The sequence below is a fragment of the Nannospalax galili genome, unplaced genomic scaffold (assembly GCF_000622305.1).
Source record: "Nannospalax galili isolate Female #2095 unplaced genomic scaffold, S.galili_v1.0 scaffold162, whole genome shotgun sequence".
NCBI classification, from domain to species: domain Eukaryota; kingdom Metazoa; phylum Chordata; class Mammalia; order Rodentia; family Spalacidae; genus Nannospalax; species Nannospalax galili.
Window position 1 is genome coordinate 1,046,484 of NW_008350388.1, and position 18,566 is coordinate 1,065,049.

At 42.1% G+C, this 18,566-nt stretch overlaps 2 protein-coding genes across 19 annotated transcripts in view; one reads left to right on the forward strand and one right to left on the reverse strand.

The window, feature by feature from the left end:
- The first annotated feature begins 1,855 nt into the window (after nt 1-1,855).
- On the forward strand, nt 1,856-17,137 carry Cabyr (calcium binding tyrosine phosphorylation regulated). Of its 8 annotated transcripts, none has more exons than XR_003851830.1 (6): nt 1,856-1,946; nt 3,997-4,169; nt 4,262-4,315; nt 11,903-13,089; nt 15,012-15,608; nt 16,338-17,137. XR_003851830.1 is itself a non-coding variant. In XM_029570715.1 (6 exons), the coding sequence occupies exons 2-6, from the start codon at nt 4,022-4,024 to the stop codon at nt 16,342-16,344; spliced, it is 795 nt and encodes a 264-aa protein (XP_029426575.1). In that variant the 5' UTR covers nt 1,856-1,946; nt 3,997-4,021; the 3' UTR covers nt 16,345-17,137. The 8 variants fall into 8 exon arrangements, 7 of the variants coding, with proteins under 7 accessions (XP_029426575.1, XP_029426573.1, XP_029426572.1 ...); XM_029570715.1 differs by lacking the exon at nt 15,012-15,608 and having other exon boundaries at nt 11,903-12,420; nt 13,022-13,089; XM_029570713.1 differs by having other exon boundaries at nt 11,903-12,244; nt 15,012-15,612.
- Nucleotides 17,138-17,256: 119 nt separating this feature from the next.
- Nucleotides 17,257-18,566, reverse strand: part of Osbpl1a (oxysterol binding protein like 1A) — a 262,262-nt gene continuing 260,952 nt past the window's right edge. For 7 of the 11 annotated variants that reach the window (XM_029570707.1, XM_008847622.3, XM_008847624.2 and 4 more), the window contains one exon: nt 17,257-17,779. In XM_029570707.1, coding sequence (XP_029426567.1) covers nt 17,677-17,779 — 103 coding nt within the window. In that variant the 3' untranslated portion in view covers nt 17,257-17,676. The remainder of the gene's footprint in view (nt 17,780-18,566) is intronic. The other 4 variants (XM_029570706.1, XM_029570705.1, XM_008847619.3 and 1 more) reach the window with 1 other exon arrangement.

Genomic DNA, 18,566 nt, shown 5'->3' on the forward strand with positions numbered 1-18,566 from the left:
GCATAGGGCAAGGGTCAGGGATGTGGGGAGGAGGCTGGCAATGAAAACTAAAATAAAATTTGCATTTTATTCAGATCACTAATAACCAGAAAGGAAGAGACTTGTAAGGCCAAAAAGATTGTGAAGCCACATCAAATCATTAGAAGTTAAAAAAGAAAAAACAGTAAATAGGTAATGGCTTGAAATTTTTTTGTGTAAATGTTTTCACTGTAACAATCTGCATTTCAGTGTCTCAAACATAACAGTCTTTAAAGAAATGAACAAGTAAAAGCCGCCCTTCTGAGTCACAGCTATTTCTGTAAAGTTTCTAACACTTAATATGTAGGTGTTCAATATGATGTACCCACCAGGTTAAATCACATCAATATGATGTACAGTCACAAACCAGGTCTCTAGTGATCGTGATTAGGGTTTTCAGCTGCACAGTTCATTGCACCTTTGACAGTTAAATGTATTCTAAGCCAAAGCATCAGATATCGTGAGAGTTCATTTCATTTTGATTTGTACTCCTGTACAGGGCTAGAGGCTAGTGCTAGAAGATGAAGATGCAACTATCTGCAGATCTATCAGGATTTCTCCCTGTAAATACACCATCTTCCTAAGAAGAGGAAGTTAGCTGTAGTTACTCTATTAAATGAATGAATTTCCCCTTAAATGCTTTCTGTGGTCTGGATGTAGACAGAGGCCTTACCATTGCCTTTTATTGCAAAGTGCTCAGGAATCCTTTGTTCCCCTTGAATTAAAAACTATATGTACTAGATACATGTCAGTAATGTTTGATTTTCAGTAGTTCTTGTTGCTTTTTAAACCTTTGAAGATACACAGTGAGGGCTATGTGGAATCTAGTAATCATGATTATGGTAGTTTTAAATTATTTTATGTATGTTATTTATTACGCATATGAGTGTATTCCATGCACGGAGTTGCAGATGGTTGTTTGCTGTGTAGGCACTGGGACCTGAACTCTGGTCCTCTGCAAGAGCAGCCAGTGCTCTCCAGCTGAATTAGGGTGTTTTTTAGTGTCCAGCACAAATACGCTATTAGCCTGCATGGGTGAAAGAGCAGGGAGTGGAAATTTTTAGACGGAGTGGTGTTTTTTATAAAACTGAGGTGAAGTTTTTCCTTGACTTGTAACCTGCTGCTGATGGTGTGATGATTCCAGGGATAGATGGGGCCTGATTCTAATTACAGAGAAATGGAAAGTTTCAGGATTCATGCCATACTCTTCACAGGTGAGTTTCTCCAGGAAAACTGTGCTGTCTTTGCATTATGCACTCTTTATACCATTGCTTGTTGGCTAGTGTGGGGAAATTACCTTTCAAAAGGGTGACCCAAGAGGATTGGGAGCTGGGAGGACAGGAGAGGCAGTGATGGTAGGATAACCACAGCCATAAACCCATTTTCTTTTTTCTTACAAAAGTCTTTGAGGCGGCCTCTCATGTATACTGGGGCTGGCTCAGGATGAAGTGAACTTCATGTCCTCCTGCCTCTGCCTCCTGAGTGCTGGGGTTGCAAGCATGCACCTGTCTGTCTAGTTTTATGAGGCTGAGGACTAAGCCTGCCTGGGCCTTATGAATGCTACGTCAGCACTACCCGCACTGAGCTCCAAACATCCCACTAGGTCATTTTTTTGACCCAGAGAAAAGGACGGACGGACAGTCCTCCAACCGGCCCTGAGAAAGTGCGGGTTCCCTAAGATTTAGGGGCAGAAGAGGCGAAATTCCCTCCTCCCTTTCTCTGGAATTCAGGCTCTAGTCCTCTTTGGCTTCCCCATTGGCTGGGTTGACCGCCTCTTCCGGTGGGGCCCTGCACCTCCCTCAGGGGCGGGGCTCTGTGACGCGAGCCCTGACGTCATCGGGGTATAAAGAGTTCGTGGGCTTTGCACGCTCTCACAGGGGCCGCGGGCGAGGGGCCAAGGAGGAAGCTCTAGCGTAGCTGGAGAGAAGGTGGGCGGCCAGGCGGTTAGGCCGGCGGGGCGGGCGGTGGGGAGCGAGTACTCTTCCCAGAGGACGCCGCGGTGGGCGGCCCGTGTCCGGCTTGATCAGAGGGTCGCAGGGCGCGCTGGGGCGCTCGCAGTCTGTGGCCCCGCAGTCCCCACTCACGTCCGCGACCGAGGGCCGCAGCGCCCCACCCGGTAGTGTCAGAGGGGCAGTTTGCCTCGGGCCGCACGAGGGCCCTGCCTTTCTAGGTTGGGTCTCGGCCGAGCAGTTCTGCGTACAGTCGGTGACACTGCCTCGTTCACCCTCAGGTGCGGCTTCCTTGGGGCCACCCGCCTCTGTGTACTCCATCCCTTGCCGTTCCGCATCCCTGGCCTCCGCGTGTTTCCCAGCCTAGAGCAGTAGGCGGCACTGCTACCGACCTACAGAGAGGATACTGTGCCTGCTCCACGTTGCCTATGGCAAGGGCACTTTTTAAAAAAAGAAATGATAATACTTAGGTAGATGCGTGTGTATTACAGATATCTGTACATACATAACCAAAGCACCTGATAAATGATACTCTGTAAGGTTTCATCAAGGAATTGAGTACATTTAGTTACAGTCCCAAAGCGCTTGCTTTGGTCAGTTTGTATTTTGTCCTGGCCTTTGGGAAGATGAAACTGCTTTTAAGACTTCAACAGTATTGTGTTTTAGAAGCTGGCCCCTGGTATAATTGGCGATACTGGCTGTAAACTATCACTTAGCCCTGTGAAACTTGTTTCTTTACTGTAAGTACGTTAGGAAGATGATTCATTGTGTCAGTTTGCTGTTTATAATTACCCATTGGAGAAAGTCTCATGGTCCAGAGCAATCAGAACAGCTGATTCCCTCAAGCCACTGATTTTTTTTTTTTTTTAATTTCAGCCTGAATCATTTAAGCACCTGTTTTCTATCTAGTGACTGCTAGTTAACTCAAGGTCCTGTTTACTACACATATTTATCAAAGGGAAGGACTTATGGTTTGCACTACAATACACTAATCTCACTATGTTTTCTCATACCACTGATGAGATTTAATTTTTATTTACAAGCCCTCAGTGTTTTAGAATGAGCACAAACATACTGATAGTTTAAGATTGACATACTGCACCTGTGAGAATTATAGATCCAGGTGTGTCCAATTTGCAGCTGTGAATGCAGTCCAACTCATTTGTGGATGACAATCCAATGTCAAAAGGTCAGAATACCCTGGTAGACTAACATTTAAAAGTCAGCAAGGCAGGAGTGAAGAAAGACTGGGGAAACAAGGGGGGATCTGAGAAAGTACATATGATGGGGTGACAATACCTGAAGTTGAAAACGTTTAGTGGTAGAGTATTTGCCTAGCATGTGTAAAAGCCCTGGGTTCAAGTTCCCAAATTAAAAAGAAAAAAATAAAGCAAAAATTATTTCAACATGGGAAATGTGTCTGGGATCTACTTAGAAAAGTGTCATTTTCTTGTAGAAAGAGTTTTACAGTTCATACAAAACTAGTGTGAACCTTATTTGGAAACATCAGCTTAATTTACCTTTCTTGAAATATTAATTGGATTTTATAGATTTTATTTGGACTTTCAAATGCCATTCTAAGAATCTTGGCAGGCTTTTCCTAAGGATTTTAAAATGTTCGTGTGTGAGATAGAGATACAGGGAGATTGGGGGGGGGGTACATGCATGCTCTACAGAGCATGTGGAGTCCAAGGACAACTCTAGTTCTCCCAGTTCTCTCTGCCACCTTGTGGGATCTGGGATTAAACTCAGGCCTGTGCTATGTCAGTGCTTTTTACCTACAAAGCCATCTCTCCAGCTCACCTATTGATTTCTTAGTATTAGATTGCACATCTGCAAATAGTAAACAATTGATAGTGGTTCTTATTTTTTAACTACTACCAAGAATAATATCCCAGATTACTAGGATATGTACTTAGACATTAGAACTAAAGCTAATTTATAGATTTGGTTTAAAAAACCCTAGTTAACTCAGGAAAGTTTAATCAATCTAATGTACTATGCATAACTTTGTTTTTCTTTATTGTAGTTGAAATTACAGACATCCTGCCAAAATGATCTCTTCAAAGCCCAGACTTGTCATACCTTATGGCCTCAAGACCCTGCTTGAGGGAGTTAGCAGAGCTATTCTCAAAACCAATCCAACAAATGTCACCCAGTTTGCAGCAGTATATTTTAAAGAACTCATTGTGTTTAGAGAAGGTTTGTCATGTCTTTAGATTCTCTGTTTGCTTTGTGAAGCCATTTTGAGTTGGGAAATGTATCTATTTGATTTCCTGCCGTTTTTCCTTCAGGGAATACGTCTCTGGATATAAAAGATCTGATTAAACAGTTTCATCAGATGAAAGGTGAGTGACACGGGTAAGTTCAGCAGTGCTGCTTGTTGCGTAATTGGTGGCACATGTTCGTAGTTACGCCAAGGACAGTCGCTGGCCACAACAGTGTTTTTTGTGTAAACAATAACTTAATTGTGGTGCTTTGTTTTTTACTGAATCAGTTTTTTACCTCAGGATCAAGTTTTTTGAAGATTATAATCTTAACGAGAGAAAATATCTTTAAGAACAAACCCCTTAGGATTGAAAATGTAGCTCAGTGGTATAATATGCATGAGGCCCTGGGTTCAGTCCTAGTACCACACACAAGAAAATTTGATACAGTAAATATATATATGAATGCCTGGAACAGTGTATATATAAACTATGGCTCAGATCCTTTCTGTTACATCCGCTTTTCGGGAAGTTGGTCAAGTTGAAGAGAATTGCACTTCATAGTGATAAAGACTTAAATTACAGTGAGATGCTTTGTAAAGCAGTACAAACATCAAAAATTTGATACACTCCAAAATCCAAAATGAGAACACATTGCTCAAAGTCTCAGATTTTAGAGCATTTCATATTTATGATTTTCAGGTGCAGATTCTCAACTGATAGATTATGCAGACATTCCCTCCAAAGCAAACAAAACCTCTAAATTTTACAGATCAAATTCCAGGAATTTCTGATAAGGAATACTCAATTTATATATAAACACTCTTCTTGAAATACCTTTTTTTAAAAAAAAAAACGAGGCAGAGTCGGACATTTTATTAAAGGTATTTTAATGTAGGCTTAAGCATGAGGGTTAGGAGAAAATGAGGTGCTAAATGAAAGACATACTCAAGTGTGGGTAAAGGATCTGTAATGGAGAGTTGTCAAAATACCTTTTGTTCAAAGGAAAGGTTAATGGCCTATCTTCTGTCACTTCCATGGTTACCTGTAAGATTCAGTGTACAAGAGATTAGGTATCTTTGACCATACTTTTTTTGTAAGAGTGAATAGATGTATTTTTCATGGAATAGTGGTCTTCTCCTGATTCTGGACACCATGACAGAGTGGTAACTTAGAGAAAGTTTGGTTTTTGTGTATGTGTGAATGTTTAACATGACCTTGAGTAGTGACAAAAGTGAGTTATAAGATCAGGCAGAGTTTACATTATGAAAAGTTGGGAAGATGTTTATTAAAAAAAAAAAAAAAAAGAAAATGTAATGGTAAAGCCCCAAAGACAGGCATATGGATCTAAAAGAATGAAAAGACTTACAGACCAGCTGACCAACAGTTTGGAATGATCAGAGCAAGAAGGGGTAGTTGTCAGTTACCTTTAAACTGTCAGTTTTTAAAACACATAGCTCTTTAAAAACTTCTTTAAAGGGGCTGGAGAGATGGCTCAGCAGTTAAGAGCACTGACTGCTCTTGCAGAGGACCCAGGTTCGATTCCCTGTACCCACATGGTGGCTAAGAACCGTTCTTAACTACAGTTCCTGGGGAATCTGATACATCTTCTGATGTCTGAGGCATTGCACGATATGGTGCACTCACATGCAGACAATACACTCGTATACACAAAAATAAAATATTAAAAAAAACCTTCTTGTGCATGTGCATGGTGCATGGTGCATGGTGCATGGTGCATGCTTGGTCAAAAGAAAACTTGGAAGTTGGTTCTCTCCTTCCACCAGGCCCGTCAGGCTTGATAGCAAGAGCCTTTACTTGCGGAGCTACCTCACTGGCCAGTTTTATGTTAATAGATAACCACAACAGAGGGAGACTAGGAATAAGTCCTAGGAAAATGATGGTTTATCTGCAGTGAAAATTAGCCAAAATTTAAAGTAAGATTAAGAATGGGAAATGTGGCATTTGAAGAGCAGAGAACAAGGCGCCATGGTTTAGGACTGTTCATCCTCTAGGCTGGCTGCTTCCTTGCAGGCACTGATAGCATTCCTAGCCAATCATAGGAAACAGATGTGGGACCTGCTTATACTCTGAACATCATGTACAGATGAAGTGCAAGAACATTACCCTTCCCTACCCATGATCAAGGATATTATTGTGTCTTCTAAAAACAGGAGCTGCATTTGAAAATCCTGGCTTAGTATGCTTGAGGATGGGGACAGAGTTAGTGAATCTTTATGGTAGAAGATAACTACCTGGTAGATTTGAGATCCAGTCACTTTATTAACTTAAATACATGTGGAGTTTGGTCTGAGTAGGTTATTATGTTTGAATCTCAAGATTTTTAAATTAAGAGATTACCAAAATTTGTAGACCAGCTGTACTTTTGATGGAACTAAGGATTAGAAAATATGGCTGTTTACTTCAAGTAACTAAAGATGTCAAAGAAATAGTCGTAGTACACAGATGATTCTGAAAGCAAGCTCACACTACAGTTAAAGAAGCAGATTTCTCCATGGGCAGTAAAACAAATGGCATTGCTCCTTCTGGTTCACTGGGGAGATCATAAGGCAATAAGAAAGTATGGCCACAAATACTGCTCAGTGTTAGTCTGATCTCACTTTGGCTTATTTGTTTTCCTATGTTGTCAGCCCAAATGGTTTCTTACCAGACAAACCAGATCCATGAATTTAGGTTCTACTATAGATACTGCATGAGTTCACCTTCATCTGAGCTTTACTCTGTGCTGATGGGGGACTATCTGTAGATAGATGGGCACCGTGAGGTTCCCATGTAGCAGGACATGTCCTAATGAATGCCTATGTTCTGGCTGGTTTAATTTGCTACTTCTGTTAGAGCTCTGAGTAAATTTGGCTGTGTGGTTCAGTTCTCTGTAACAAAAAATAATGTAGGTTTAAAAATCCGGTATTTCCTCCAAGTACAGCTTGCCTTGTGTGAATCCCAGGTTTAAAGGTGGTGCCCATAAAAACCCTACATGCTCCAGAGAATGTTGTCCTGGTTTTGAGTGTTATACATGGGGGTATAATTCTGAAACACAACTTTGGTTTTGAGCATGAAAGGTAGGGAAAGGACTTGGAAGGACTCTCAAGTGACTTGGAAGATGTGAAAATGAACTATTCTTTGAAGACTTAAGTCAACTGATCCTTATTCTATTTATCAGTCTCTTCAGTATGAGGCTTGATCAGCCTACAGACAGCACCAGGTATTGGAAGCTGGTGGTGTGTACAAGCTAAATGCCATTCTCTAGTTCACTGGGACCCACTCATCTTGCTCATATCAGATATGAGCACGTGCTTCCTGAGCCTGGTCAATAAGGATGTTTGGTTCTCCAAAGTTAGTCTCCGTGGTTTATTTGCTGCCCAGCAGCACCACTGCATGTTCCCAGTATTTGTGGAAAGCATGGAGAGAGGACATTCTTTGCATGTAGCATTTGCTTTAGTCAACCTTTCTGGAATAATTTTCCTAGAATGAAAACCATTTTGGTAGGCTTCATTGTGAAACAGAAATAATCATCTCACCAATGACTTCAAAATTGCAGGTGGAAAAGAGTAGGAAGGAAAGAATTGGACACGGGCACACACTGTCCTCACTTCTTCCATCTCATCTTTTCCATGTTTCCCAGAGCCTAGTGTCTGTAGGATGGTCCAGGGCTGGTCCAGGGCAGACACGATGGTGTTTCACCAGCAGACCATCCATTTCCAAATAGTTTGACTAAACTGACCCTCATTTCTCTATCTTCTCATTTTCTTCATTAATCCAAATTAACTGATAGGATTTAAAACCCAGGTGATATTTTTGTCATTCCCCTAAATTCTACCACTTACTGTATGCTAGGACAAGAAGGAATTATATTAATTTTAGGTACTTATATTTTGTTAGTTCATACAACCTTATGAGTCAGATAGACTAACTGCAGCTTTATTAAAGATAAATATAAGGTTTAGAAATAATTAACTTCCAAGTTTCTAAATATTAAGAAATTAAGCCTATCCATCATAAAGTTTAGGAGGCTTTGGCATTATTCTGCAACTTTCCTAGGTGTTTTTTTCAGGTATAGCTATCCTGATAGAACAGTGATAGGCATTTACTGCTTCTTGAAGGCTTGCATTTGCATAGGTGGTGATAATTTGAACCATGGTCAGAATTCATTAAGCTTAGAAAGTTTCATTATTTGGTGATGATTGAAGGGGCAGGGCGTAGGTGTCTTTTATTTTTTCCTTGGGGTAAGATCAAGTTGAATAAAGGCCAAACAAGTCACTGAGCAGATGGTGTAGTCGAGAATTAAAGTCAGAGTCTCAGACGAGGATTGAAAACATGGGATTAGGATGAGGCCTAGGTTGAGAAGCAGATATGGCCATCCCAGAAAGCAGAGGCAGTAAACAGATTGCCCGGATAAAGTGAGGAATACTAAAAGTAGATAAATGAGAGAATGTTGTTCTGGTTTTGAGTGTTACAGGTAGGGGTGTAATTCTGAAACACAACTTTATTACATTTTATTTATGTATTAGTATGTATGGGTGCAAATGAGTGTGCCATGGAGTGTGTGGATATCAGGGGATGACTTTTAGGAGTCAGTGCTCTCCTACCGTACGGGCTCTAGGAATCAAATTCAGGTCATTAGACTTGGTGACAAGTATCCACTGAACCACCTTGCTGGCTCAGAAACTTTGCTGCTTCTTATCCACAAATTCTGCACTTAAAAATGTTATAGGGAAACTTAAAAACCCACACAGTTTAGTACTTTTGAAAATATGTGTTTATCCTAACTTTTTAGGATCTAAGTCCATTCTATCTTTTGTCATTTCTCATCTCTTCATAGACCTTGTGTGTCAGGCCCTGACAATGCCGCCATCTCCTCTAGATGAGAATTCCAGGTCATGTGAATTGGTTTAGGATGCTTCTCCCAGAGTTCCTTTCCCTACCTTTCATGCTCAAAACCAAGACAGCATTCTCTCATCCTTCATCTGTTTTTAGTATTCCTCACCTCATCCTATGTATTCTTAAAAATCCAGTTGTCTCATTAAACAAATTATTCTGGTAAGTGCAAGACGCTTGTGCTAGGTGAAATGCAGTGGAAGAGATCTTTAAACTGGAGTAGTTGATGCTGGACTTGCTTTCTCATGATAAACTATTTTAACTAGATAAAGTACATAAAACAAAGGCCAGTGCCTGGATTTTGGGGAGGTGAGATTCATAGAAAGTGAGTCCCATATTCGCTCCAGCTTTTTCTTTTTAATAGTTTAATTAAAAACTGCCTAGATATAATCGTGGATTAACCTCTTAGGCACAGTGTCAAGTAGAACAAAGCTATGAGGAGACAAGTGGGCCTTCCAGAGTTACATCACCAGACAGGCCCCATGCGGCCCAAAGAGATGGTAATCATCTAATTCCTAGGTTAGTTGGCTCCTGCTAAAAACCCTGGCTGGGGAATTTATGACAGATGAAGGAATCCCCCTTGGTGTGGGACTGGCTGTACACAGGAGGCTGGAGATTGTTGATTCTTCGCCTCCCTGTGTTGCAGGTTCTCCTCAGGCCAGCTGTGAAGACCCTAACCTGGATCGGGTCCCCTGCCGATTGGGGGGCGGGGCAAGAGGCGCAGACCCCCGGAGTCCGGTAGAAGCAAGCACTAGGCGAGGTGCTGAAGGCTCATTTAATGCAGGAGGAGGCAGGCCTTATATTTCCCTTTTCTCCACCCCCACGTCCACCCCCCACGTCCCTTTAGTCAACGTATTGTTTTCTGATTGGTCCACGCCACGCAGTCTGTCAGCAGTCACTGGGCTCACGAGCAGGGTACAGAGGCCAGGGCTCCTTTTGGAGGGCTATTTGCAGACCAAGAAGTGAAGTGAATTCTCGCTGAATCCCAGGGCTCTGGGTCCTCACCATCTTTGGAGGCCTCCTGCTACATACCTGTACTTCAGGCCTCAAACTCATCCAGGAGAGGTTGAGATATGGTGCTAGGGTGACTGAAGGTATTTCTCAGACTATGCTTGCCCCTCAACTTTCAGCTCAGTGTGTCAGCTGTTCCACAGGGGTGTCTCTATGCACTCTCTTCCCTCACCAGGACACAATCTGCTGTCACTACTCAGTGTTGGGCTGGTATGTGGGGCAGGAAGTGGTTCAGGGCCTGGGGGAGAGGCTTTTGCAGTGTTCTTAGCCCTCCTCTATGTGGTAGCCAAGCTCTTCAAGCATAGATCTATAGTCAGTCTGTGCTAGACTTGCTTGGTATTAGGAGGCTCCCTTTCTTGGCCTTCTACTGTGGAATAGTACTTGTTAGACCTCATGATCTTCCCTTGAGTTTGGAGGTGCTGGCTATTGCAGTATGACATCCTAGGCCACATTTAGCAGTTCTTGGTGTTAAATCTTAGCTGATTCCCCTCTTGGCAGCTACTACAAATGGTAAGCTCTTCTTCGTGGTCTCTGCCATGGCTGAGATAGTTCTGGTGTGCCATCTCAGAATCGGGTATTTCAGTTAAGACTTTAGTTTTGTTTTTGATTTTTTCTGTTTTTGAGATAGGGTCTTTTCTGTGCCACCATTCCTGGAGAGTCCATTCCGCATTTCCTGAAGACTTACATTAGAGAAATGCTTTCCCAAGAGAAAGTTCTCAGGAAGTAAATGTGAACACTTGTTTTTTGAGACGAGGTCTTGCTGTAGAACGTAGGTTGGCCTGGAACTCAAGAGATCTGCCTGCCTCTTCATCCTTCCCCAGTGCTGAGATTAAAGACACATGTACCACCACACCCTGTCAGGTTGTGAAAATTTTTTAATGAGTTAACAGCCAAGGTGGTCAGATGTTGGCTGATGAACCTCAAAATGAATTTTCTGGCTCTAGGGCTTTCTGCCCGTCATTAGCTATCTTGAGTCGTCTTCAGGCTTGAGGATTCAATGGGTCTATTCGTGGACCTAGAAGTTTCTTATTAATCTGTGCCAATATGGTTTTGGCTACACAATCACATCTCAGCAGCAGAGGCTACTTTTTCCAGGTTAGGATATATCCTTCCTCAGGTGAACAATTCATTAAGTTAAACAGTATACTGATTTTCTTAAATTGAGGAATTCTTTTATTAATATGATAGCGTCTGTGTTATACTAAATTATGTAAATTTTAATATTAACTGAAGATATAATTTACTGCCCAAGCTCGTCTTTAATGTTTCCTTCTTTGGGGGTGGGGGGCATGTGTATGTGGAGGCCTGAAATTGACACTGAAAGTCTTCCTCAGTCACATGCCACACTGAGGTAGCATCTCTCACTGAGCCTGGAACTTGCCAGCTTCTAGTTAGCTAGCCAGCTTGCTCCAGGGATCCTGTCTCTGCCTCCGCAATGCTGGGATTACAGGTGCCCATGCCCTTGCCTGCCCAGCTTTTAACAGTCCAGTCCTCATACTTGCACAAGTGCTTTATGTTCAGGACCACCTCCCCAGTGCCCTTTTTACTGGTTTTGTTTGGAATCAACTTATCTTTCCCCTGATGCTAACCAGCTTAGGGTGGTAAGATTATGGTTTTGCCACAATGCTATACTCTACTCTGGTCATTGATTTCTTAGGAAAAGGAATGCAAAGTTTAGATGGTTAGGAGCAGAAAAATTTCATTAGCTATGCTCATTCACAGAAGCTGCACCTAGGTCTCTGGCATTTGAATGTTCACCTTACTATTTTAAAATACTCTGAGGAATGTATGCTGACTAATCCATCTGGCTGTTACATTTAGTAGAGAAATGGTCAGAAGGAGGGACACTGGAGAAGAGAGACTATCCAAAAGAACCAGGAAGAGCACCTGCATTCTTCTGTGAACCTACACAGATGGAGAAATCCACAGACACAGAGGAGGACGGTGTAGCTGGACCACTATTTAGCAACAAAACCACCCAGTTTCCATCAGTTCATGCTGAAACCCTTCAGTCTAAGGAGACGACTGAAGGAGTTTGGGGTCCTTCTAAACCAACAATGCCCAAGACTACCACCCCACCCTCATCACCACCGTCAGCACCAGTCTCTGCAGAGTTTGCCTATGTCCCGGCTGACCCAGCTCACTTTGCCGCTCAGATGTTAGGTAATGTTCCATCTACTCATTCTGACGTTTTAATGGTGGATGTAGCCACAAGTACACCTGCTGTCATCAAGGAGGCACTGAGTGCAGAGATTGCTGAAGAACTCTTGGTGTCTATTCCTCTGGAGTGTTCTGGAGAGATGATAGCAGTGCAGGTTTTGAGCCAAACATCTGCACAGGTAGTTGTGGGTCCTAAATCTAAGGCTGAACCATCAAAGGCTTCCTTAGCCCCCTTGCAGAGTGAACAAGAACCTCCTGTTTATGATCAAGCTCCTGAGGCCCCTTTGCAGGCTGATACTCAGGTTACAACAGCCTTTCGTGTATCATCTATATATAATGATACGCCCATCAATGAAGGAGTTGTCTATGTTGAACAGATACCAGAACACACAGTTATCCCTGTTACTGATCAAGTTGCTTGTCTTAAAGAAAATGAGCAGTCACCACCAGTTAGTCCCAAACCTGTAGAACCCAAGACTTCCTCAGGCATGTCTAAAATATCAATAGAGTCTTTGAAAATTATACAGGTGGAGGATTCCCAACAGCAATCCTCAGCCCATATGGAGGCAGAAGCTACAGTTCTGCTCTCTAACAGTTCTTTAGATGGTCAGCCCAAGGTATCTACAGGACTCCTTGATGCAGAGGGATTTTTTCACTCTGAAAACTCTCTGCACCTTGAAATGGAGATTGTTACTATAGACCCTGACAGTCCTGGGCAGGAGAAGTCAGGGGAGAACTCTGTACCCCATTCATCTGGTGACCCTTTCCCTCCTGCGCCAGGAGGCTTTACTGAACTTGAAATCCAAGCAGATGGGGAAGCTGCACCTGAACAGGTTTGATGAAGTCAGGTAAGAAAACTAGATACTTATGTACTGATTTTAGGTAATGTCTCTATGTCAAATAACCATTTGGGTAGGCTCCCCTGCCAACTGGCCAAAGATTTCATGGTTTTTTAAATGCCAAACCTATTTTAAAAGCTTTGTTCTACTTAGATTTTACTGGGTGATTTTTAACATTGGCTCTGTCAAAGTTTGGGCCATTTTGGACATGTCTGTGTGAACACAAGAACTTGCTGTTTTTAATGCCTATTTGTAAAATGGTTATGGGATATTGTTTGAAGTTTCTCACTTATGAAAATGTAAAATTGAACACTGCATTTAAATGGGCTGTGGCATTTAAGACATGAAAGAAATGGTGCTGTGGTTTACTGCTTTCGCAGTGAGTCAGAACTATGCAGGGAGGCTTGGGGTGCTGGCTCAAGCACTGCTTTCTACTTGGGACCTTCCTGCAGCTGAGGGAGCAGCTTCATAGCTGGATGGAGAGAGGCCATGTTAGGTTACATCACACGGGAAAGCAGGGACATGGCAGCAGTGGGAGAAGGGCTGCACGTCTGAGCAGCAGTGGATGCAGTTCTCATGACGGCTGCCTCTGGTCAGTTCCAGCTGTGTTTTCCTATGACATGTAAGTGCTGTGATCTCCATCTCCATCTACTTATGGCATTTTGGTCTGCCTACCCTCTTGCCTAGCCGACACCGCACTGGCCCTTCGCTCTCGAGGGTCGGAAAGGATGTGCATGAAACAAGCCCCTCATTCCTTTTGCAGAAACTCTTGACTCCGACTCAAGCTAGTACAAAACAAACATTACCAAAGCAGGTATTTAGCAAAGATTAAACTTCTGACTGGCAATGTGGCAGAGATTTCTGCACAGCTGAAACGGTAGAGGGCAGGGCTCCAAGCACAGCCTGTGCAGCTGCCATTCTTGTGGCTTAAGCAGCACTTGAGATTAGGTCACTGTTTTCAGGTACTCAACTGTTAAGACAGGACAGCTGTCCTTAGTACTAGTAGAGAAGTTACTAAGAAAATTCAGATTGCGGTCTCAAATTCCCACATTTGGAAAAATTGGAAACTTGGCTTGTGTTTGATAATCTTGAAGATGAACAGAAACTACCTAAAGCTATCAAACATTAATCACATGCATGTTGCACTTTTTTGGGAAGAGAGAAAGGTTGTATTAGAGATGGGTGGCCCACTGTTCAAAATGTGAGCTTAGCACTTCTGGTCCTATCCTGGGGCTCAACTCTAAGACATTTCTCTGGAAAATCATACTGTGCATCCCTGGATATAGCTAAGGGATGGCTCCTCTACTGTGGACCAGCCTTTTGCTGTTTCCTGTGCCATATAACATCAAGGCTTGACAGCGCGCTGGGACTGAGTCCTAGACAAGGCAATGTATTTGTGATGGTGCCTGTCAAAGGCCAGGAATACTTGGTGACATCTAGTGTCTGACTTTAGGGGGCAAATTGCTAGGCAAATGCATTAACATATTTCTCAGTGGCTTCACATAGTTGATTTTGTTTTCAAAGTCAAAAATTTTGTTGACTTTCTTCTGAGCACCATGTAGAAGTTAGGAGTCTGGCTAGGCAAAGTGGTATATAACTATAATCCTAGTGTTCCAGGCCAGCCTAGGCTACATTGTGATACCTTGGCCTTAAAAAAACTGTAAGAATCTGGAAACAGCAACCTAGAGTAAGACTGCTTCAGCCACAGCTCCGGCCCTTGCTGTCAACTCTCCTCTCCTTCAACTGCATGGAAGCACTCTCACATTACCAGGCACAATTTAATCTTCTCTATAGCATGCTTTATGCCATATACCGACTACAGTTGCTTATTTATATGCAAAAAAAGAAAAAGATTTACAAAGATAATACTGTGCATAGTGCCTGATACAGAGACCAAACCTTTAATGCCTGCAATTTTTTTTTTGTTGTAGCACTAGCAACAAGCGAAGCAGGACAACCACCACCACATTCTAATATGTGGACACTTTATTGTCTAAGTGATATGAATCAACAAAGTTGCCCATCACTGCCACCTGCACTTGGGCCTTTTCCCCAAGAAACCCTCTATTTATCTAATCCTAAGGATCCACAGTGTCTGCAGAATCCACTGAAAGTTACTTCTCCAGCTTATGTGATGATGGATGAGAGCAACAAGACCAGTGCCCCACCTTTTATTCTAGTAGGCTCAAACGTTCAGGAAACGCAGAATTGGAAACCTCTTCCTGGACACGTTGTCTCACAGTCAGATGCCTCGAAGAGATATGCTGCAGTACAAGTACCCATTGCTGTTCCTGCAGATCAGAAATTCCAGAAACCTACCCTAAATCCCCAGAATACTAGTCCTACAAATGGACAAGATGGCCCCAGACCACAAAGCCCAGTTTTTCTTTCTGTTGCTTTCCCAGTAGAAGATGTAGCTAAAAAAAGTTCAGGATCTGGTGACAAACATACTCCCCTTGGAAGTTATGGTATTGCTGGAGAGATTACTGTGACTACTGCCCATGCTTGCAGAGCAGAACCTTAAAATAGTAGGTACATCTTCCTATATGATATGTGGCCTTAGCACACTTGCCAGCTCACTGAATAATACACAGGGTATACTTAAGTGGTTGTCTTTCAACTATGTAGTTTCTAACAAAAGCCCGATACATAAACCAAGTAACCAACTCGCCTTTGAATATGTGCAAGATTCTAAAAGGAGATGGATTTTTTTTTTTTAAGTAAGGGTAAATCATTTAAGAAATGGGAAAGAGAGACAAGAGGTAGTAATAACTGGAGAGCAAGGTTAGTAATGCCAACTTCATGTGGCGCACTCAGTCCATGGAAGACAGGTTGAAACACATGGAGGAGCTAAAGCAACTGGATTTGAGACAGTTACCACTCTGCACAACCAGTGCTAAATGTCAGGCCCTTCCCTCAGGTGTGGAGCAGGGTGAGCGAAACACACAAGCGTGTGTTGCCAGGCACGTCCAACCCACGGGTTCATGGGGTTGAGGAAAGCTATGAGTTCTGCCCGACACAAAATAAGAACACTGAGGTTTTGTGTCACTACATGTCTGGTTCTCAAGCATGAAACTTTATATGACAACTCTGTGTTGCAGTGTCAAAAGGTTGGACACTCCTGAGTGAGGGTTTCAGCATGAAATACTGGGGTACTTTTGATTAGCTAAGCGCTTAGTAGCAGCAGGAATATAATACAGCTTGTGTAATCTTTCACTAATTTCACATTTTAATAACCCAATGTCTATCTCTAACAGATGTTGAAGGTGATGGTATTTGAGTCAGCATTGAAAGTGAAGTCTGTCACCAAGCAAACTGGATCAATAAACTTCCTGCAAGCATAAAACTTTGCATTGGTGATTAATCAACTTAGGAAGTTTACCAAACATTAATAACACCTTCCAGCTCTTTCATGTACACTTTCCAGTCAGGTATTCATGCACTAAAAACGGCATCCTGCTGCTCCATTGTTATCACCCATAACTGCCCAGTAGGTATGCTAGGTAGCAGCTTCTTTCTCAGGCCCTGAGGATAGCATAATTTAGGATAGTGTTATGTGGCAACATTAGTATAACTGACAGTTCACACTTCTTGGAATATTCTAAAGGCTTTATTTAGTATCAGGTAGATTATTTCATTATAATACTTGTTAACGTCAAGACAAAATAATTTACCAGAAGCTACCTACAGCCCCTTGGGCCAATATCGGTCTGGGGATTGGTTGGATAAATGCTATGAGATTAATGTACCCCAATTAAAGGGGCAAAGCTACTGTACAGTAGGTCTCCATACATATTTTAAGTACACAGGTACCTTGCAAATTCAAAATGCACAAGACCTCCTTTTATATAGTTTGATACGTATAATACATGACTGCAGCTTAGTATCTGTGGCACTGGCCACTGGAATTGAAGCTTAAAGGTTGGTCATTAATGATACTGATTAAAATCTATTTCTAGGGTATTTTTGTAAGTTGCTAAATTTTATACATATTTTCAGTTCAAACATACAATTTCACCCTTTAAACTAATGACAATGATCACAGAAAATTGTAAAAGTAAATTCGGAAAACTAAGATAAGTAAATAAAACACCTTCTCCAGTTTAGTTGTTTAAAATTTTCAAACCAGGAACACCTGACTCGGGCTTTGTTTTCCCTTTCGTTTTTGGAGGTGGGAAAGTAAAAGCCACCTTATCAATTTAGTTTTAAAAAATGACAGCCTCTACATTTGAGCACTTAAACATTGTATAGGAGAATTCTAAACATTTCAAAGTTACATCTAAAATATTCAAAATAACTTGACTTTGGATTACTATGTAATTCCATAAAGCTACATGTTACATTTAGGTATAACTTCCAGTACATAGGGGAATAGTAACCAGAAAAAGCACCTCCAGCAGTTTCTTACCTTTCTATAAAAGAGTTTTCCAAAGACCTTCATCAATATGACTACATGCCCTACCTTGTTTGATGAAATGCAAAGTATCTCAGTTTTTTTTCCTTTTAAAAGATGAGTAGAAACCAAGGGGGAAATTTTTAAAAACATAAGTTTAAGAATTATTTGTGCATTAGCCAAACATTCTGACTTGTCACAATTTAATAAATATCAGGCAAATTGAAGTAGTTCCTGTCCCAGTAGCTGCCAGAGTAAATCCAGTCCTGTGCTCCATTGTAGGGATTGGGCCCTTGGTGGAACCACCTGTCCAAAGAAGAAAAGATAAGACTTAGAGGAGAATGATTCAAAACCACATGGTATTGGTGCTTCACTGGCTTGTAGTACTTTCCTATGACAGTAATTCACTGCCCTTAGCGACTTAGGGATTTCCAGAGACCCTGGAGAAGTGATGGTAATGATACCTTGCAAAAGGGTTATGACCCACAGCAGTCACAAGTATGATTTTAACAGTGCTGTCGGAGACCATGATTTGGTTCTACTTGTTATCCCCCAAGAGAACGCGCTCTGTGATGTCAGGTGTAAGGGACCAGCATAAAGTGCATGAGCTCAGGACACAGTGGGCGGGGTGTGCAGTGCCGAGTTCAGATGTGCCCCCAAACTTGAGAGCTCTGTTTCATGAGCTGTCAGAGCAGTTTTACAACTGCTAATTGCCCAGGCTAGTAATGAATTATGCCACATGGAACCCACAGAAATGAATCCAGTCCAAATCTTCCCAGGCCAGTTTAGATTCTTAAGCTATATATAGCTTTTAACATTTAACCTGCCTAAACTGTAAGCAGTACCTCAATCATTTCCTTGTCTTTTAAAAATAGCACCCAAGGCAGGTATGGAAGTGCAGGCCATCAATAGCAGCACTTAGCAACATGAGGCAAGAGGGTCGTGTTGTTTAAGGCCAGTTTTCTCTAGAGATCCAGTGTCAAGAACAAAGGCAAAAACACCTCAAACAATAAAAACATGACACCTCTTTCCTTTGGTACTGGCTTGCTGGAGATAGTGGAAATGCCACAAACTTGTTCAAAGGGTTGTTGAA

Coding starts and splice junctions, on each gene's coding strand:
- Cabyr (XM_029570710.1), top strand. CDS start 4,022: ATGATCTCTTCAAAGCCCAGACTTGTCATACCTTATGGCCTCAAGACC. Junction 4,170..4,261: donor ACTCATTGTGTTTAGAGAAG/GTTTGTCATGTC, acceptor TTTTTCCTTCAG/GGAATACGTCTCTGGATATA. Junction 4,316..11,902: donor ACAGTTTCATCAGATGAAAG/GTGAGTGACACG, acceptor TGTTACATTTAG/TAGAGAAATGGTCAGAAGGA.